The sequence below is a fragment of the Mobula birostris genome, chromosome 2, assembly GCF_030028105.1.
Source record: "Mobula birostris isolate sMobBir1 chromosome 2, sMobBir1.hap1, whole genome shotgun sequence".
NCBI classification, from domain to species: domain Eukaryota; kingdom Metazoa; phylum Chordata; class Chondrichthyes; order Myliobatiformes; family Myliobatidae; genus Mobula; species Mobula birostris.
Window position 1 is genome coordinate 12,430,952 of NC_092371.1, and position 21,969 is coordinate 12,452,920.

General features: G+C 45.9%; 1 protein-coding gene across 6 annotated transcripts in view; it reads right to left on the reverse strand.

Moving 5' to 3' along the window:
* Positions 1 to 21,969, reverse strand: part of ubap2l (ubiquitin associated protein 2-like) — a 135,142-nt gene that overhangs the window by 47,065 nt on the left and 66,108 nt on the right. For 4 of the 6 annotated variants that reach the window (XM_072283213.1, XM_072283187.1, XM_072283196.1 and 1 more), the window contains 6 exons: positions 20,184 to 20,236; positions 18,303 to 18,377; positions 11,361 to 11,446; positions 9,882 to 10,053; positions 7,315 to 7,513; positions 3,063 to 3,310 (listed from right to left, as the gene is read on the reverse strand). In XM_072283213.1, coding sequence (XP_072139314.1) covers positions 3,063 to 3,310; positions 7,315 to 7,513; positions 9,882 to 10,053; positions 11,361 to 11,446; positions 18,303 to 18,377; positions 20,184 to 20,236 — 833 coding nt within the window. The remainder of the gene's footprint in view (positions 1 to 3,062; positions 3,311 to 7,314; positions 7,514 to 9,881; positions 10,054 to 11,360; positions 11,447 to 18,302; positions 18,378 to 20,183; positions 20,237 to 21,969) is intronic. The other 2 variants (XM_072283230.1, XM_072283220.1) reach the window with 1 other exon arrangement.

Genomic DNA, 21,969 nt, shown 5'->3' on the forward strand with positions numbered 1-21,969 from the left:
GTAATACCAGGAGCGAGGTTGTCCCAAACTGCTGATTCTGCTCTTCTGAAAAAGTAATTGCCTTGCACTACAGAAAGTGCAAACAAGCCCCCCACCCCCACATTCCAACCACCAATCTTACAACATTGCTCATGGGAATGTTCATGTGTATCCTGGAGGACATCATCATTAAACAATGTCACCTTTCTTTGGCTGCGGGATGCTTCCTCACATCTGCCTGCCTGAAGGGCAACCTTTGGGCTTGAACCATAGATGAATTGACAGGCAATGCAGCATACAAGGAGAATGAGAGGACTGTTCTCATGGGGAAATGCACCCACTTCAGGCACCCTTTAGGGCACCCAAAGGTGGTGACTTTAAACAGAACAAGTTGGGACAAACGAATGGGGGAACCAGCAGCTAAGGGAGGCTCATCTCTCAAGGAATTAGTAAGCAGGAGACCTGCACAGTAGTATCTTGCATACAAAGTGCAACATTCACACCATGCTAATCGTGAATTTGATGCAGGAATTGAACAATTCAGAGAGCGGTTTATTCCTGAAGAAAACTGCAGACCATTGGGCTACAAACCATAAAAAAAATTGTGACTGAGTAGTTATTGTCTGGGAAGAATATTAGCCAGGAGCACTCTAGTGCCTAAGCATCTTGAACTAAATTACAGCATCAATTGGGGTTATTGTTTATTGATTAAGGGTCAGCCTAGATTTGATATTGTAATCTAAAAGCACCATTTTCCTGTGACTGAAGCTGCCAATGCTGAGCTCCCGTGCGACTAAATGTGTGGTGATTAATGTTTTACTGTGACTTGCTTGCAAGATCACTTCCTCCGGTTCCTACTCCAGCTGTGATTCCTTCAAAGGCATGGAGTATCACAGTGCGGAGAGGGGAACGACGGGAGCACGGAAAAGAGAGTAATATGTCAATGATGGATCAGGTGTTTAAACCCAAGGTTCTTCTGGAAGTCAGGAAAGAAGCACTAAACCTGTTGCTTCACAATTATTTTCTTAAGAATTCAAAGCTGGAGACCAGCCACATCGTCTGACTGGCAACTGGAAGTCAATCTGGGCAAGCAACTGAAAATTCCCTGACTACATCGCATCATTATCCCTGATGTGAAGAGACGCTGGAGTACTCCTATTAACTGTGCTTTTGAAGAGAGAGAGAGAGAGAGAGAGAGAGAGAGAGAGAGAGAGAGAGAGAGAGAGAGAGAGAGAGAGAGAGAGAGATGAAGATTAATGGTTGGACTGTCACTTTAAGGCATTGGAAGTAACTTTGGATTTCTACTGAGTTGGGTTTGGAGACAGCACCCAGCAGCTCAAAAGTTGCTATGGTGACCGACAGGACATTATTAATGTTACTTCCAAGGACTTGTTGCCTGCTCGCATTTCTTTACAGACAAAGGAAGGAGGGACTCTTTGAATGACAGGTGATGCTCAGCACAGTGAAATAAATGGGAGGTCAGAAGATACAGACCTCGGACACATGATCTGGACACTGAATGAGCATTGTTGTGCTCACAGAGAAAGTGGGTTTTGGAGGATCCATCAGGCGGATCGATTCCAAATTGCTATTCCATCGGTGAAGAAGGGGTTGACTGGTGGGGAGTTGTCTATGTGTCCACCCTTGTCGGGGTGATAGCTCCACCACAGGAAAACCGGTCCCCCGGTTAAAGTCACAGTCAGTGACTTGTAAAGGATTTCGGAGGACGACGAGAAGATCGACAGCATCAGCTCACCTGAAGACTCAACTCACTCTCTCTCTCTCCATCACTACTCAACTAAATACCACGAACTGAACTGAACTTTACTCAACATCGTAAGACTGTATCTTTTTAGCCCTAGACTTAAAGAAGCTTGGTTTTCAAACACATATATTCCACACTTACTTTTATATATAATCATTGCTAACCTGTGCGATCTATTTACATTGATACTACTGTATTGCGTAGTTACTAATAAATATTAGTAGTTTATAGCAATACTGGACTCCAAAGTGGTTTCTATTTCTGCTGGTTTCTTTATCCCCGTCACGGGGTACATGGCACTGAGGCCTGACGTGCTCATTCTGTCAGAAATCTCAAAGCAGGTGCTCATGACAGAACTGACAGTCCCTTGGGAAGATGGGATTGAGGAGGCGTTTTGAACGCAAGAAAGCCAAATACCAGGAGCTGGTAGAGTAGTCCCAGAGACACGATGCAAGCCTATTGAGGTGGGGTGTACAGGTTTTGCTGCCCGCTTACTGTCCTACTCTCCTTGGTATTACAGGGGCTGCAAAGAAAAGAGCCATCAGGACCGTCACAGAGACTGCTGAGCGACCTCTGGATGGCTATGGATCAAGAGCTGTGACCCGTGGGCCAATTGCTGCTGGGACACAAGCCGGGGACAGATCAAACCTGGCTGGGTCGCCTGGGCAAGGGTGTCTGCTGTTGAAAGACCCGAAACACCTGATGATACCAGGTTATATCACTATTGATGTGTCCCAGTGCATCCCTGGATATATACTTCAGTACCATGATAGAACAGGGGAAAACTGAACAGGCAGGGATAGACGAAGCCAAGATTAAAGGTGGCACTGACTTGTGTTTAGCTCATTTATACCCAGAGATAAGGGAAATTTAATTCAAATCCATAGATAGCAATTAAACATGCTTATTCAACACTGCAGTACCAAGTTAACCAATGAGAAAACAATTATTCAAGTAATGTAAACAAACCCAGAGCTTTCTAGAATTATACTTTGTATAGCCACTAGAGCCATATTAAATAAAAAAAAATATAAGCAGATATTTAATTGTTATACTGCAAAGAAAATAACAACAAAACAGTCTAATCTAAGAATTAAACAGTCAGATCCAAAGGCAAGAAAAGGGAGTAAGATGGCACGGAGAAGTGTGTAATATGCCACAGAAAAAAGCAGGGCAGACTGGATGGGCTGAACGGCCTAATTCAGCTCCGATGTTTTACGTTGTATGTAAACAGGACCTTCAGCCCATGGTGCCTGCTGAACTAGTCCTTTTGGAGACCTCTAGGATGTCTGATGGGGTTACAAATGAGGAACCTTACCTTGGAAGAAATGGAAGCTTTCTTCTTCTGTGGCTTCAACTTCTGCTGTGCAGGTTGGGGACTGGAGGACTGGTTCTCCGAGGAACCGGGAGAGACCTGGGTGGCGCCGGGTTTGTTTGGCAGCGGCGAGTTTGAAGGTGCCGTCGGCTGCTTTGTGGGGATGAAGACTTCCATCATGCTGGAGTTGGAGTAGGACTGGCGTTGTCCGAATGGACCGTGAACTGAAGGTTCGGTTTGGCTTTTCAACTCTGGAGACAGATAGATACTGATCAAGATGGTTGCTGCTACAGGAGAGGGACTCTGCACTGGCTTCACCCTAGCACCCACTCCAACGACCGCAGTAACAAACGGATCCTGAAGCTTCACTGTACAAGCACTGGAAGCGCCTATAAAGGTGAAAAGGGAACACCTTCCAGGAGGAGCACTGATGCCTCTGGGCCAGTAAGGCCTGGATAGAGTGGTTATGGAGAAGAGGTTTCCTGTAGTGGAAGAATCTAGAATCCGAAGGCACAGCCTCAGAATAAAGGGGATGGGCCATTAAAATGGAGGTGGAGGAGAACACTGCAGGCTGCCCCCAGCAAATCTTTCACTGTGCTGGCTGTTAACAAAACAATGCATTTCACTGTGTTTCAACGTACATGTGACAAAGAAATCTAAATCTGAAATTCAGCCAGATCTGTGGAATTCACTGCCAGAGGGGTGTGGAGGCCAAATCATTAGAAATATTCAAGGCAGAAACCATTGAAACCTATTGAATATTGAAAGGCCTTGATAGAGTGGATGTGGAGAGGATTTTCCTATAGTGGGGGAGTCCAGGACCAGAGGGCACAGCTTCATAATAGAGGGATGTCTATTTAGAACAAGAGATGACAAGGAACTTCTTTAATCAAAGGATAGTGAATCTCTGGAATTCATTGCCACAGATTATTGTGTAGGCCAAGATACTGGGTATATTTAAGGCAGAGGTTAATAGGTTCTTGATTAGTTGGGGTATTGAAAGTTACAGGAAAAGGCTGGAGAATGAGGGTTGAGGGGATAATAAATCAGCATTAAATAGAATAGCCGAGTAGACTCAACATGTCAAATGGCCTGATTCTGCTCCTATGTCTTATGGTCAGACATTGATAGGTTCTTCATTGTTCAGGGTTCCAGGGAGAAGGCAGAAGAACGGCGGGGGGTGGGGGGGAGGGAGAATCAGCCATGAATGAATGGAGGGCAGACTCGATGGACTCAATAGCCTCATTCTTCTTCTAAATTGTATGGTCTCGTAAATGTATGATTAGACTGATTCTGCTCCTATATTAAGCAAGTCACTTCGCCTTGATTCTGACACCAATTGGCAAACTACCAAATGGATTGCAACCCCAGCATGCCCAGGCAATACAAATCTTTCTTAAAATTAATCGAGCACATGAGGTAAAGTTGCAGGCAAGGCCCATCATTGACTAGCCAATCACACCCCCCTTTGCCTTGTACACTGACTGGAACACTGTCTAGTATGGAAGGGCCACTGCACAGGGTTAGAAAAAGCTGCAGAAAGCTGTAAACTCAACCAGCTCCATCACGGCCACTAGCTTCCAAAACTTTTGAGGACATCTCCAAAAGATGGTGCCTCAGGAAAGTGGCATCCATCATGAAGAACTTCCACCATCCGGGACATGCTCCCTTCTCATTGCTACCATCAGAGAGGAGGTACACAGTCTGAAGACACAACGTTTTAGGAACAGCTTCTTCCCTTCTGCCATTAGATTTCTGAATGGACAATGAACACATGTGCACTACCTCACTTTTTTTTTCTTTATTTAGCTCTCTTTTTGTGTTACTTTTCTATATTACACTTTTACTAAAACTATAATTCACATATTGTGTGTGTGTGTGTGTGTGTGTGTGTGTGTGTGTGTGTGTGTGAGAGAGATTCATAGTTTTAGGACTGTTCTCCTCACAACCTTGAATAGTGGGATTGATTTGTCCCTCGGCTCCGAGAGAAATGGAGTCATAGAATCACAGAGCACAGGAACAGGCTTTTGGCCCATCTAGTCCATTCTGACCTATTAATCTGCCTACTCCTATTGAACCACACCTGGACCATATTACTCCATATCCCTCCCATCCATGTATCTATCCAAATTTCTCTTAAATGTTGAAATTGAACCTCCATCCATCACTTCCACAGGCAGCTCCTTCTACACACTCACAATCCTGAACGAAGTTCCCCTTCATTTCACCTTTCACCCTTAATCCATGACCTCTAGTTCTAGTCTCAGTGGAAAAAGCCTGATTGCATTTACCATATCTATACCCCTCATACTCCTGTATGGTCAGAGTTGTGTCTTAGCTGTCTAGATACACACGCCTGGGCAGTATGATCCTTCTGTTCTGCTGCACTCCTCTCTACCCTACCACTCACCGTGCAAGTCTTACCCTGGTTTATCCCTCTAAAGTGCAACACCTCACACTTATCTGTATTAAATTCCATCTGCTACTTTTCAGTCCATTTTTCTAGCTGGTCCAGATCCTGCTGCAAGATTTGATAGTATTCTTCGTTGTCCAATACATCCCCAATCTTTGGTGTCATGTGCAAATTTGCTGATCTAGTTTACCACATTATCATTCAGACCATCAATATAGATGATAAAAGTCAACAGACCCAGCTCTGATACCTGCAGCACACCACTAATCATCGGCCTCTAGTCAGAGGCAACAACCTCTACTATTCTCTTACTTCTCCCACGAAGGCAATGTCTAATCTTTACTACTTCACCTCTAATGTTGAGCAATTGAACCTTCTTGACCAACCCCAGTTCTAAAGAGACATCTCTTCATTGGGAAACCGCGCTCTGATCCTAGGCTCTCCTATTCTCCCTCAACCTCCACTCTATCCAGGCATTTCAGTATTTGGAAAGATACAGTGATTCCACCATAATCCTGCTCACCTGTTTTTGATTAGCACTTTGTTATAACACAGACCTGTCTTAGCACAATCTTCTCCTGTTCCCATTGTTTTGTGTAATTTTATGTATAATTTATTCCTGGTGTGGCCTGTGTGTCCTTTTCTAAAGACATCACTTCCTGTGCGCAAGCTATTCGTGGATCATTTGGATTCGACCTGAAGTACACAGTGGAAATACATTCATCTCCATCCTCTCGTTATTTGTCCTTGAAACAGTGTGTCTATGAGTCCTATGTCTGCACAGCATAGTTATGGACTGTTGCGAATGCACAGTTGCAAGAATAAGTTTGATAACTCTTTTCAATTCCCTGGTTAATCACTCATAAAACGTGGTCTGATCTTCATCTAGGTCACAATAGTAGACAACTGTATATAATCTTGTTCTTGCAACTGTCTATTACCTTAGTTAACACTGACTGTGAGAATAATCAACAGTATTAGTACATTCAGACGCGTGACAATCCTGTATCAAGTTCAATATGTGTTTTAATTAACTTTCTGCAGTTCCAGGAGATCGGAACACCAAGACAGTGGTTGCGGCTGACGGGTTCCTATCTCAATAGTGAGAAAGCTTGCTACTGATTCTTGAGTTGGGGGAACTCAAAATAATCCATGCTGTAGACGGTAACATTGAAATGGTGAGCAGTTGACCTCCCCCCCTCGCGTTGCAGGAGTGGTTTTTCTCCCTCATTAGTGGGAGGTCGAAGTGTTGGGTTGAACAGCAGTCTTTGATGGACTGTAGACCATGTTCTCTGGGGGCCTGCTATTGCTTACATGGTGGGTGATTGGGGGGGGGGGCCCCTGATGCTTTTGGCTGGAACAAGTGGGGGGGCAGATGGGGGAAGGTTGTTGCTTTGCTGCTGCTTGTGCATGGGGTGGGGGAGCTTTGGGGTTCTAATATTTTTCTGTCATTCATTCTTTGGAGCTTTTTCTCCTTCCTGTTTTGTGGATGTTTGTGAAGAGTAAGGATTTCAGGCTGTATACTGTATACATTCTCTCTGATATTAAATTGAACCACTGAAGACCTCATTAAAAACCCTGAAGAAAGCTTCTGCCTCAGGTGATTTTTAGAGAAGGTGCTTCACTCACTGCATATATAGCTATGTACACACAGAATGCAAGGGACAGTAGAGCATTTACTCGTACAATAAAATTCACCAGCCTTGGTGCATATTGTTCCGGCAGTGGTGGGATGGAATGTTTTGGGGCACCAACCTTACAGGCTGTGCCACGCACCCAGACAGGTATGTGTACCTCCCCCCACCCCCCATCCCCAGCCCTCCTCAGAAACGCACCACTTACCAAAGTGACCAAGCACCGAGGACTGAGAAGTGGGCCCCATATCCCAGGAGGTGGCGGCGTTACTGGTGGGCTGCGTGTGCTGGGCCGCCAGCTGCGCCAGGGCTTGGGCGGTCTTCAGCTGCTCCAGGAGCTGGGAGCCGGCGCTGCTGCCGCCCTTGGGCTCACCAACGTCGCCAAAGTTCTTACTCAGCATGCTGACCTGGAGATGAGGGGGTGGGGCAAACACACACAAGATGTCAGATGGGAAGGCAGTAAGTGCTTTCTGTTAATTCACAGTACAGGAGCTCAACTCATCACGTTTGCTTCGTCTGGGAGGAAAATTTTCCCCAAACCAAACCCCAAGCCCCATGACAGCAGTTACAAAGGTTCAACACACATAAAATGCTGGAGGAAGTCAGGCAACATCTATGAAATAGGAACTAAATATCAAGGCTATCCTTCAGTCTGATCTGCAAAGCATTTATTGTTTCACTGCCCTTTTTAGTCAAGTCAAGTTTATTTAATGGGCACCACGGTAACACAGTGGTTAGCTCAATTAAAGAATCTTGACTTGACCTGTTAGCCTGAGGCAGAGTTTGGAGTTCAATCCTGGCATTCTCTCTCAAGTCCTCCCTGTGGAACGTGTGGGTTTTCTACAGGTGCTCCAGTTTCCTCTTACAGTCCAAAGTGCATGAGGTAAGTTAATTGATCATTGTAAATTGTCTTGTGCTTAGGTTAAGGGGTTGCTGGGCGCTGTGGCTCAAAATGCTTATTCTGCACTGTACCTCTAAATAAAATAACAAATGTCATTTCCTTTACACAACTGTAAACAAGAACAAAATAATTACTCTAGATCTGAAGCAGCACAAAAAAAGATAACAATAATTTTTTAAAAAATTATTCAACATAAATACATAAGGTAGTTTATATATGTAACTGATTGTATGTCCATAAAGTGACTCTAGGCACAGGTTATCTGTACATAAAATTACTGAAGGAAATGACAGAATAGTGGTGGTGGGGGTGGGCATGGTGCAGTGGATTAGTGAGTGGAAGCGTTGATCAGCCTTACTGCTTGGGGCAAGTAACTGATTTGAGACTGGTGGTCCTGGCATGGGTGCTACATAGCCTCTTTCCTGATAGGATTAGGACAGACAGTCCATGAGCAAGGTGGGTGGGATCCTTCGTGATGCTACGGCTCTTTTCTGGCATTCTAACTTTTTCCATCCACTTCTCAGATGAGGAATTACAGATTGGAAACATATTCCAAACAAGTCTTCCCTCACATCCTCTTTGTACCTTAGGTCCAAAATTCCCTCTCCAGCCCCCTCTGGGATCGATCGTCTATTGCTTTTCTCTACCTACCCGGTCAGAACAGTACAAAAGTGGGGGCTTAATGGTTGACATGCACGAGGTGGGTTGAAGGTCTTGCTTCTGTGCTGTATCTCATGGATTCTTTAACCACTCAAGTGAATTGCCCAACAAGCAGCAGCCTAGAGACTCTGCAGGCAAAGCTGCAAGAATTATGTGGTAAGGGATGGGAGAGTGGATTATCAGTCATGGAATGGAAGGCCTGAATTACAGGACCCCCTCCCCTCTCTGGATTGTGAATGCTCTACTTATCTACAGCTGATACATACAATCAGGCACTGGGAAGACCTAGGGATGGGCTTGTCAGGTGTAATCTGCCATATGGGAGTTTGGTTCACTGCAACATTTAAAGTGTTGAGTTAACGACATGTTTGGTTGTCCAACGTATGGGGCGCCAGAGTAGTGCAGTGGTTAGTGTGATGCTATTACAGCTCGGGAAGTTGGAGAGATCAATTCCAGCACCTTCTGTAAGCAATTTGTACGCTCTCCCCGTGACCGCATGGGTTTCCTCCAGGTGCTCTGGTTTCCTCTCACAGTCCAAAGACGGTGGGGCAATTGGTCATCGTAAATTGCCCTGTAATTAGGCTAGGGTTAAATAAGTAGATTGCTGAGTGATGTGGCTCTTTGGGCGGAGTATCTCTAAAGAATTTAGACAGAAGTTCACCATATCCTCGATGAACCTCACTAATTCTTAGAGACTCGCCATAAGAAAGCATTATTCAGATTCATCACAGCTTGGTATGGCAACTGCTCTGGCCCACGCCACAAAAAATTGTAGAGTTGTGAATGCAGCCCAGTCTAACAAAAAATCAGAACCCCTTCATCGACACTTCCTGCTGCCTCAGGAAAGCAGCCAACATAATCACAGACTCCTTCCATTCCGGACATTCTCTTTACTGCCCCCTGTCATCAGACTAATGCTTGCGAAAATGCAACACCAGGCTTACGGACAGCTTCTATCCTGTTGTCATCTGACCGAGCCCAACGTTCCACAGTGATCTTTCTGGATGGCATGCCAACAAAGATTTTCATTCTGTCATGGTACATGTGATGATAATAAACCAATTAAATATGCACATTTCTGATTTGCAAACTGTTTGGAAACAAACAATTCTTAGGAAAGGGAATAACCTGCACCATTTCTCAATCCCACCCCACCTTCTGCTTCCAGGCTCTTGTAGAGACAATGGGGAGCTGGCAGTCTCCACCACACTTACCATGTTATGCTGAGGGAAGGTGGTGGGGGGAGACGGCTGAGGCACGGGGTGCTGCTTCGAATTGTTGAACACCAGCGGCTGGGAGAGTGTTGGCGAGGCAGAGTTGTCCAAGGGAGCTGGCTCATTCTCCGATGAGGAAGGCTGCTTGCCCAGCAATACTGCCAGGTCAATCCTACAGGAGGGGCAAGAAAGCATTACACGGGCGCATTTCCTGTAAAACCGTGCAACCAACCCTACCAAGCTATTCTAAAGTCAGGGCCCTGCATTCGTGCGGAGGGAAGTGGTCTAAAACCAGGGGGAGGAGATGAAGGGTGATTGACAAGAGGGCTGTTGGGGGAACATGGAATTTTTTTTTTTAACCCAGATGGTGATGTGGCCTGGGGCTCACCCCTTTCTCACAATGATGGGATTTCACAGAGGTGAGCTGTGTGATGTACAGGTGCACACACAAAATGCTGGAGGAACTCAGCAGGTCAGGCAGCATCTGTGGAGAGGAATAAACAGTCGATGCTTCGGGTGAGACCCCTTATCAGGACTCAGATACAGGGTTAAGCGGGGTTAGGTTGACTAAATTAAGGTTCAAGTTCAAATTTATTGTCATTCAACCACATATACGTAAACCGCCAAAGACACCATTCTTCCGGACCAAGGTGCACAACACAGGACATACAACTCGCACACAATACAAAGTAATAATACTACAGGTTACTTAACACAGTGGTCCCCAACCTCCGGGCCGCGAAGCATGCAGCGGCAGCTGGGACGCACCCAGCACATCTTTAAGAAAAAAGCCAAAATAAACAACTAATTAATTAGGTGCTGCCCGGCACGTAAACATCGGCCCAGATCAGAGGCAATTGCTGATTTCACTTGCTCTACGCAATCGGCAATTGCCTCTGATCTGGGCCGACATTTATGTGCCAGACGGCACCTAATTAATTAGCTTGTTTATTTTGGCTTTTTTCTTAAAGATGTGCTGGGTACGTTCCGGCTACCACTGCACCTCTGCATGCTTCGTGGCCCAGAGGTTGGGGACCACTAACTTAACAAATAATTAAGTGCATATACAAGTTAAAAAGTAGCCAGTATAATGCTACTCATGCTTCATACATGATGAGACCTGGGTAGTGGTAGGGGTTTAGTAGTCTCACAGCCTGGGGAAGAAACAGTCCTTGTCCTAATGCTACGGTACCTCCTGCCTGATGGTAGGGAATCAAGACACATTGTTGGATGAAAACGCTAAGGGCCCTGCTCCTGATAAATATCCCAATAGGTGGAGGAGAGACACTGATGACACTGCATAGGCTTCCTTCACCCTACCCCACCACCCTCTGCCGTAGATGTAGGACTCTGAACAATTTTACCCATATGGAATTTCCATTTGATAAACACAACATCCATCTATTTTTTTTTTTAAAAAGTTCACACAAGCAGAAACCAGCAGAGAATGATCAGAAATTACCCCAACGGAATACATACCTCTGCCCCGCTGTGATTGTCACAGTCTCATTGGCTGAAGGTAATGGCCCAACATTGGAAGCAGTAAAAATCTTTGTCTCGGACAGCTGAAGGAGAGAAGGATATTCTGTTTTTGAAAGCCATCACAGGAGAGGCTGGAAAGATCAGAATTCAATCTAAACCAGTTAGCACCTGGCCCACAAGCTATGGACATTGCTGCTAATAGAAAATATTTATCAGACATAATGGTGTGGCTCAACAGCAGTCCAATGAATGTACAGTATTACAATCTGTGTCTTAAGAGACTGCTCTACTCCCGAAAAGGTGGAGAGCAAATCCCTTTAGATGCACCAAAGGAAATTACATTTGTAGGGTTACTCAGCATTATCTCCAGCATTTTTGTATGTTTCTTACTCCGCATTTCTAGCATCTACAGAACTTCTCATGTTTGGGGTTACACAGGAGTCTCGATAACACTTACAGGTCACTTTCCCCAACACCCTAACCCTAAACCAAGTGAATAGGAGCATGTGACCCAAGGACACAACAGATCTTAGGAACATGTAACCCAAGGACACAACAGATCTTATCAACACACACAAAATGCAGAAGGAACTCCAGTCACGCTGCAAGCATGAAGGGAAATAATCAGCTGACATTTCATCAGCTGGCCTTCTTAATTGCTGGGACAGTTAACACTGTGGGTTAATTGGTCTTTAACCATGTCAAGGATGGGTGAAACTTCCCTAGCATAATTGTCAGTATAACCTGTAGTAGGCACTAGCCTACAAGGATCTGATGAAAAAAGAGAGAAATGACAGATGCCAGAGAAGTAGCAAATATTCAAGCAGCCAGATGCACAGTCATATGTCCTAAATCAAAAGGCCATTGGTTATATTTAAAGCAGAGTTTGATAGATTTTTAATTAGCATGGGTGTCAAAGGTTACAGGGTGAAGGCAGGAGAATAGGGTTCAGAGGGATAATAAATCAGCCATGATGGAATGGCGCAATAGACTCAATGGGCTGAATGGCTTAATTCTGCTCCCATATTTTATGGTTTTATGACCAGATAAAGGGGATATAACCCATTTTCCTTGGCAGTCAATAGCTAGGCATTACCTTAAGTTCATAGAGTCATAGAACACTACAGCACAGAAAGAGACCCTCATTGGCCCATCTAGCCTGTGCCAAACAATTTATCTGCTTAGGCGGAACTCATTAGCTTATGTGGGCAGTGGAAGGAGGCATGCTCAGTACACATGTGGTGAAGCACCAAAACAGCTGCATTCTGAAGGGCTCATGAGGGCTGGGAAGTGAAAATAGCTGGGTTATGTAGGCTGGCATGGCAGCTTTGCTCCCCTCATAAGATATAGGAGGAGAATTAGGCCATTCACCCCATGAATCTTCTCTGCCACTCTATTATGGTTGATTTATTATCCCTCTCAACTCCATTCTCCTGTCTTTCACCCGTAACCTTTGACACCCTTACTAATTAAGAACTTATCAACCTCCGCTTTAAACATACCCTGTGACTTCTTTTCCGCAACCATCCGTAGCAATGAATTCCCTAGATCCACCACCCTCTGATCCTAGACTCCTGAACCATAGGAAACATCCTCTGCACGTCCACTCTATCTAGAGGTTTCTTACACCGCCTATTTTTGTGACACTTCAGCAAGGCTGAAAGTAACACAATGGCCAAGGTTGAGATCACTGCAGCATGAACCACTTACTTGCCACTAGAAACGGCCAGGTAATTTGTTGGAGTCACATCTGGGACAGACACTTCATACCTTTGTGCCAGAGTGCAGACCTGCTATTCCCGTGATAGATACACGCGAATAACTGTATGTCCACACCAGAGGTTCAGGCTACAAATATAACAAGGACACTCTAGGCCTCTGACACATACTCTGTGGAATTTTCTATTTAAGTGATATTTTACTTCAATAAATGGAGAAATACACAGTACTTTGATTCAAGCAGTACTGTACCCCAGTGTAGTACAGACTCTTCCCCATCAGTACCACATTCCAGTGTTATACAGCAACAGACTTGTTTCCAGCGGTACCATACCCCAGTGATATTCAGGAACAAACCTATCTCTACCGGTACTGTACCCCAGTGTTGTACAGACCTGTTCCCACTAGTACAGCACCCTGGTTTTATACACTGACAGACCAGTCCCCACCTTTACTGTATCCGTGTTAAACAGTGACAGACCTGTCCCCACCGGTACTGCACCCGAGTGATATACAGTGACAAACTCATCCCCTCCAGTACCCGTGTTATAGAGTGACAAATTCATCCTCACCGGTACTGTACCCGTGTTATAGAGTGACAAATTCATCCCCACCGGTACTGCACCCGTATTATAGAGTGACAAATTCATCCCCACTGGTACTGGACCCGTGTTATAGACTGACAAATTCATCCCCACCGGTACTGTACCCCGGTGTTATACAGTGACAGACCCATCCCCGTTAATACTGCACCCTGGTGTCAAACAGTGACAGACCTGTCCTCACCGGTAGTGTACCATGGTGTTATACAGTGACAGACTCGTCCCCACCAGTACTGTACCCTGGTGTTATAGAGCGACAGACTTGTCCTCACTGGTAGTGTACCATGGTGTTATACAATGACAGACCTATCCCCACCAGTACTGTACTCCAGTTGTACATTGAGCCTCCCTCATCAGTACTGTACCGTGATAGAGAGATCTGTTTGCACCAGTACCATATTCCAGTGTAACCGTGACAGACCTATCCCTAGCAGTACTATAAACCACTGTTAAAGCAACAGACACATCCCATCAGTGTACAACAATGCAATACAGTAAAACCATTACCGGTGCCGCAGCACCAAGAGTCAGCTCACATCTTTTCACTGAAGCATGGCCCAATCACTCCGTCCGGGGCCTTGTACACGGCTTTCCATTAGAAAACAACTCCAGCTCAAAACAGAATGAGACACACTGAACACTTCGGGAGCCTTGCCGGCAGACCAACTCCCAACGGGATGCACAGACCACTCAGCAAGGGAGAAAACCAGGAGGGAAGGTTGTGGGGCCAGACCCGGTGACGTCTGAACTGCTTTAGCCTCAGTCACAGCCCCAACTCAGTTATAGTCTCTGCAGGTTTCTACTGCCAATATTCCCTCCTCATTCCAGGAATCAGGGTGTATGGAGTACGGAGTGTCCAGGGAGGGGCAGCACCTCTGGTGAAGGGACTTGTCGTGTCCATTCACTCACCCTTGGACCCCAGTGGACAGTGAGCTCTTACCCGTGGCTCCAAGTAGGAGCTTGCATGGACAGTGGTGACAGGCATGCTAAACCCCGGTGAGATAGGGACATGTCTGTCCTAGCTTGTGAAGGCAGCTCTGGTAAATCGAGTGGATGAAATCTACAAAGAGAACAAAATGGCCAGGAAGATGATTCTGCAAAGCTCTGTGGACAGTGAAGGGCATGATGAGGCAGAGAAGTAGTCACGGTCATCTACTGCAACCAAGGAAGACTGCAGTTGTAACAACTATTTGCACTAATGGACCTGGACTTCTGAGGTCAAGAGTGGAGCTGCCCCATGGCAATGAATTTTCCACTTTAAAGACTCTCCCACACAGGTTTCCTATCATTGTTGGATATGACGGACACCCACCTGAGAGCAGGAACTCTGCACCGGCCAGCCCAACGCAGCACTGCTGGGGAAAATGGGGACGCTGCGGTGCCTTTTGGACAGGATATTACATTGAACCCCACATGCACCCTATCTGTCAGAATGGGCGAAAAAAGCTCCCTGGAGTTAGTGGAAGAGCTAAACAAGGGAGGGGGAAAATCTCCCCACCATCCAGGGCCAATTGCTTACTCCTCACCCAAATCCCATAATGGATCCTCCTGTGGATTGCAGGCGTCTTCACTCACCCTTTGAACCTTCGTCACGGCCTCCTGTCACTTCTCCCATTTTGCTTCACAGGTGGTTTGAGTGAAGGCTGGCATGTCAAGCAGCCATTTCCATGCCTGGATTCCACCCCAACTTTGCCCTCTAGTCCTTTCCGGAGATCACCCTGAACACTGGCCACAACCTCCTCTGTGTCATTCAGAGAAGGGTGACCCAACCCTTTTTATGCCATGGAGTACATGGAGGAATTTAAGGTGGGGGGTTATATGGGAGGCAGGGTTTGAGGGTCGGCACAACATTGTGGGCCGAAGGGCTTGTACTGTGCTGTACTATTCTATATGACTAACCATTAACAAAGGGGTCTGCAGATGCCAGGTTGGGAACCCCCTGGTCCAGAGTAACAAACAAAATGGTGCAGGACCTCAGTAGGTCTATGAGGGGGGATAAATAGATGATATTTCAGGCTGAGATTGATGAAAGGTCACAGCTCAAAACATTAACTGTTATTTCTCCCCCATTGATGCTGCCTGACATGCTGAGTTCCTCCAGCATTTTGTACGCCCCACTGAATTTCAATATCCCAGCTCTGACACAAGACCATTCAAACATTAATACTGCCTGGCTCAATGTACATTGCCTGGTCAAATTTCAGACACTTGCAGTACACTTGGTCAATCACTGCAATTCTGCAGAAAGACCACTTCTTTACTGCTAAATTCAATATGTAGGAACACAGCTCTGATGGAGCTGGGTGTACGTGTGCTCAACTGCTCAAAATTGGTAGGGCAAGAACAAGGACAAGGGATCCTTGGCTTCACAAATAAAGCCAGAGAAAAGCAGAGAGCTATGTATAAAACACTGACTTGATCACAACTACAGTACTGTCTCTACACTCTGGGAAAGATGTGAAGGAGTCAGACTCAGCTGTACAGCACAGATATAGGCCCTTCGGCTCATATGTCCATGTGACCTTTTTGCCCGTTTGAGAACACAGAACAGTATAGGTCCTTCAGCCCACAGTGTTCTGTTGACCTTTTAATGTACTCCAAGATCAATTTAACCCTCTCCTTGCACATAACCCTCCACTTTTCTTTCATTTATGTGCCTGTTAGATCTCTTTAATGTCCCCAATGTATCTGCCCCATCAGCACACTCCACAAACTCACTTGTTGTGTAAAACCTACCTGACAGTCCACCCCCCTGCACTTTCCTCCAATCACCTTAAAATTATACACTCAGCTAACCACGTTAGCCATTCCTGCCCTGAGAAGAGCCGTTCCTGTCTCTGACTGCCTACTCAATCCTCATCTTATAAACCTCTATGAAGTCACCTCGCATACTCTGCTTCAAACAGAAAAGCCTTAGCTCACCCATCCCTCCCTAATAAGACATGTTCTCTAATCAAGGTAACATCCTGATAAATTAAAACCATGTCTTTCTATCCCTTGCCTATTTGACTGCCTGTTTGAATGTATAATTACAGCTGACCCCACCAGGTAAATTCATTTTATTGGGGAAAATTTCTGACAACCTCAGAGAGGGTAAATGGAGGGAAGTTGGTGGAGGACAGCAGTGACATAACTAAAACTTTTGTATGCAAGAAGCAAGGCACAGATGCAAGACTCCAGCCAATGGGGTAATGGAAATATACTCAGTGGCCATTTTATTAGGTACACCTGTACACCTAATGCAAACATCTGATCAGCTGGCAGCAACTCAATGCATAAAGTCATGCAGACATAGTCATGAGATTCAGTTGTTCAGAACAAACATCAGAACGGGGAAGAAACATGATCCAAGTGACTTTGACTGTGGAATGAATGTTGGTGGCAGATGGGGCAGTTTGAGTATCCCAGTAACTGCTGACCTCCTGGGATGTTCACACACGATAGTGTCTAGGGTTTACAGAGAATGGTGCGAAAAACAAAAAACATTCTGTGAGCAGCAGTACTGAGGGGAAAAACACCTTATTCATGAGAGAGGTCAGAGGAGAATGGCCAGACTGGTTCAAGCTGTTAGGAAGGAAATAGCGTTACAACAGTGGTGTGCAAAACAGTATCCCTGAACATACAACACATTGAACCTTGAAGTAAGTGGGCATGTTCGGAGGAGGGAAATGGAATGTCAGCTCTCAGGCGAGAGGTCCCGGGCTGACTTGATTTTACTCTGATAATCTTCGGCACGGCTTCTGAACACCAATTGGGCGGCACAGCATTGTAGTGGTTAGTGCAACACTTTACAGCCCCAGCTCTAAGATCAGGGTTCAATTCCTGCCGCTGTCCGTAAGGAGTCTCTATGCTCTCCCTGTGACCTTGTGAGTTTCCTCTAGGTGCTCTGGTTTCCTCCCACAGTGCAAAGGTGTACAGGTTAGAGTCAGTAAGTTTGTGGGCACGCTACGCTGGCACCAGAAATACGGTGACACTTGCGGGCTGCCCCCAGCACAATCCCTGGGACCGCGTTGGTTGCTAATACAAATGACACATTTCCCTGTCATGTTTCAATGTGCTTGTGACAAGTAGAAGATAATCTGAATCAGCTTCACAGGCAGAAGTCGAGCTGACCGACAGTCCCTGTAATAATCTGAAGCGCAAAAACATTTGAAGTTCAGGGGGACTCAAGCATTATTGCATGATCACGCTTCGGCTTAACTTCAAGATGGATTGGGGGGTGGGGGCAAGAAGAGGGGCACCACAGCAGTGTGGCTGTTAGCAAACACTATTACACCTTGGGGCATTACGAAGTTCGAATTTCAGCTCAGGCGGTGTTTGAAAGGACTTTATACACTCTCCCAGTGAGACTGCGTGGGTTTCCTCCCACAGTCCAAAAACATATGGGTTAGAAGGTTAATTGGTCATGGTAAATCGTACTGTGATTAGGTAGTATTAAAAAGAAGGGTTGCTGGGCAGCGTGGCTCGTTGGGCCGGAAGGGCCTGTTCTGCACTGTATTGCAAAATAAATAAATAGATAGAATGAAATAAATGAAGAGAGAAGGAGAGGAAACTGCAAGAGTGAATTTACAGTTGTTAATGAAAAGAGAAACAGTGAGAGATTAAAAGTTTGCCTTACCTGATAGCAGCCATTGACTGCTTTGGGAAAGATCCCTTTGTCATCAGGACTCAGGAAGGTGGTGCCTGGAGTTGACTGAAATATAGGGGAAACTACAAGTGTCAGGAGGTTTCGGAGTTGGGACAGTGCACACACAGATTTTTGTTTTGTGGCTTACAAAAAAAGTTTTCTAAGTTAAAAATACAGCCACAGCACGACTTGGGGGTGGATGGGCGTGAAGGAGGGTAGGCAGAACCCAAACTAAAGGCAATAGATGGCACATCTTGGCCGGCCGCCTCCCCAGGTCTTCTCAGCCAGCAGCAGGCAGCCTCCTGACGTCAGCTGGTGACCAAAGGATTCTCCACTTACAGCGGCCGCTAGCAGGTAAGTAGGAAGAGTAAAACAAAAGGGGTGAAACTTAGCTAAGCAAATGAAAGCAGAGCTATGAAACAGGTAACCTGAGCAGCACTTTAAAACAGAAAAGGGTTGAAAGAAGGCGTGTGACCCTTTAACTGCACTGTCCGCACCTATCCGCCATACTGTTGCCTGGAGTGGGCCCCCAGCCACATGTCCAGCCTTGCCTCAGCCTCTCTGTATCCAAGTCAGGAGGTAAGTAAGGGGCCGGGTGCCCCAAGTTCAACAAGTCCCTCTACAAACCAGGGTGTAGCACCACCCTAGTGCGGGACAGTGGGCATGTCAAGGGAGTCATAGAGCCATAATCAAGGAAATAGGCTCAGCTGACCAAGATGCCCATCTAACCTCGTCCCATTTTGTCTGATACGTATCTTTTAAATGTGAAGTTACTTGTTAACTGACTTCCTCTAATGGATCATTCCATATACATCCCCATCTGGATGAAAAATGTTGCCTATTAACTCTCCCCTCTAACCTTAAAGCAAAGCCCTCTAGCTTTTGATTCCCCAATCCTGGAAAAAAGACTTTCACCCTACCTACAACCTTCTTTAGATTGTACACAAGATTGTATACACTTCTTTAAGATCAGCCCTCATTTTCCTATGCTAGTTTCTTCAATCTCTCTCGATAACTCACTCACTTAAGTCCAGGCAATATTCTCTTAAGTTTCTTCATAGAATTTCTGCATATAACTTTTCCACTAATAAGGGGAAAGCCGGACTCTTCTGGCCCATAATCACAACCAGAGAGGCACTGGAATCCCCTCCCCCAGTGTTTCCCCTCAAAGAAAAAGTGATGTTCTGCACTGTTGATGAGAGAGGGGCAAAGGTGCTCTGACTACAAAACCCAAACCAGTTCCAGTGGCTGGATGCTGCCTTTACACCATGCTCATTCGTAGGGGCTGTGGTGAGCGTGACTGAAGGCATGTGTAACCTGACCCCGCTCTCCTAACTTCTACTCCCCGCAACCCCCCCAGTTGTCAGAGGCATTTAGAACTTTCCGGTGATAAAATGGCTTGCTGAATGGGGAGTGTGGTGTGAAGCGCCTAGAAATTAAAGTAAAATGGCTGGAGATAATGAAGGGAAAATGACCAAGGAAGGGAAGGTTGTGTGGTTACTGGACTCCGCCTGCACCTCGCGGCATGGGCACTCTACCCTATGCTAAGGGCTCAGTAATGAGGCAATCACATGCAGCTAAATCCAGCCACGTCCCAGAGCAGGGGAGGAGGAAATATTAGACCGTCTGGGCAGCCCACCCCAGGTAGGGGTGTCAGGGTGCAACCCTGCCATACACCTCAGAAGGCAGTAGCCTGCTGTAGTGACTAAGGGTGAAAGATGTCTTTAAGTGCACAAAAGATCAGAACAAATTGAGATCTTTACTTAAAAGATAGAGCTTACACTGATAACTTTTACTTTACACACACAAGGAACTTTATGGCATTTCATTAAAGTCAGGTTATGAGTATACCTGCAGAATTTAAATACCTACATCTTCACTCCAGTCATCCGTACCCCACTCCTCTGTCGCAGTCCGCCAAGCACCTACAATTAAAAGAGTTTTAGTATTTTGTTTCATATCAATGGTGAAGAACTCGCTGCCAAGCTTCAGGGATTTGGCAGCCTTGGGAACGAAACTGGAGCCACAAAATCCCTGAAGTTGCAACGCTGAGCATGCGAGGACCACGGTTACTGCTCATCTCCCATTACGGCCGGGTTGGTCATGCTCTCAAATCAAACCAGAGCACTTAAACTTACTCTTGCTTAGAAGGATCAGGCTTGTTTACAGAGGGACAGGTGGCAGGGGCTTGTTGCTAGAGGGCAAAATTGTCCCACCATCAAAAGAGGATAATCTTAATACTGCCCAAGGGGGCAGTACATGAAGACACCCATCACTTGGACTTCAGTGGTCAAACTGAGCCAAGGATAAGGCAGTAATTCTGAAGAAATTGGGAGCCACAGCAGGCTAACATCTTTCTGGGCAAAACCTCCACTGACTTATATTCTTGATCTTTTCACAATTATCCTGGAACGTACAGCTTGTGCTGCTGAGACAGCAAGGAATACCGTCCCCCATCCTCCGACCCAGTGATCCTAAAAACACGGCACACTGACTGGAAGTTAATAGGGCATTGCTTCTGCACGTCTCTTCACCCCAACTCATCCATGCTGACCAAGATTATCCCATTCGCCTGCATTTGACCTATATTCCTCTAACACAGCATTGGGCAATTTGGAAAGGGGGCAATAACAGCAACGTCCCCATGCCAGAAGGTAGAAAAAGAAAACTCCCAAGGGGACTTCCAATCCCCTTTACCTCCTCATGGATCAAGGCACCCTTTCAGTGTAGATTAGGGTCACCACGGTGTCAATTAGAAAGGGACAAGGAGCTGGCGTGAGATTTGCCCTTGCCAGCTCTGGCAAGTTGGGGGTGGGAGAGGGGGAAAATCAACCAATCATGGAGAGATAGGCCACAGAAGGAAAACCTCATACCAAGAGTAGCTGCCCAACACATTCAGAACTAACTTCAAAGACTCTACTGGGAGAAATGAAGATGGTCCCTAACATCAACACAGTGAAACTAACCTGCAGGATAGGGTGCAAACAGCATTAAAATTACAGTTTTCTTAAGATTAAATAAATACAAACTTTAAAGCATTGAGAGCAGGGAGAGCGAGGAGGAAAGGGAGAGGAAGGCGTAGCAGATACTAGCCTAGCCGCAGTCTCTACACCAGCACGGAAATTGCATTCATGTGTTGTGTTCTGGTAATATATACAAGACAAGTGGGTGGCACTGCAATTGGCATAAGAGCCTGGCTTCTTTCAAATTCAGCTGTTGGTCTGGGATGGAGGGGAGATGGGGCAACCACAAGCCCACAGCAGGAAGGGGCACAAAGGTCAGCGGACTATAGACACTTGGCAGCAGTGAAAGGCCGTGGAGTTGTTGAGCCATTAAGCTCATGACTTGGTAGTTACCCAACTGCTTCGATAAGCTTCTTCCCACTTAAGAAATCTGTCAGTTGAATGAACAGGTTAATTCAAACATCCTATATTCCAGCTCATTATTTTCAACCCTTCAACTGCTTTTGAGGCACTTGCTGGAGGAATTTACTCACCGGGGCCGTTCCCTAGGAAAGAAGCAGTGCTGAGAGTCAACCTGACCACATTCCAATTTGCATTGGTCTTTGCCAATCACCTCCAAATCAGTACACTCTTGGCAGTAGGGATCTCTGGATTGTGAATGGAAGCAGGAATCCAGTCCAATCCTGTACCTCCAC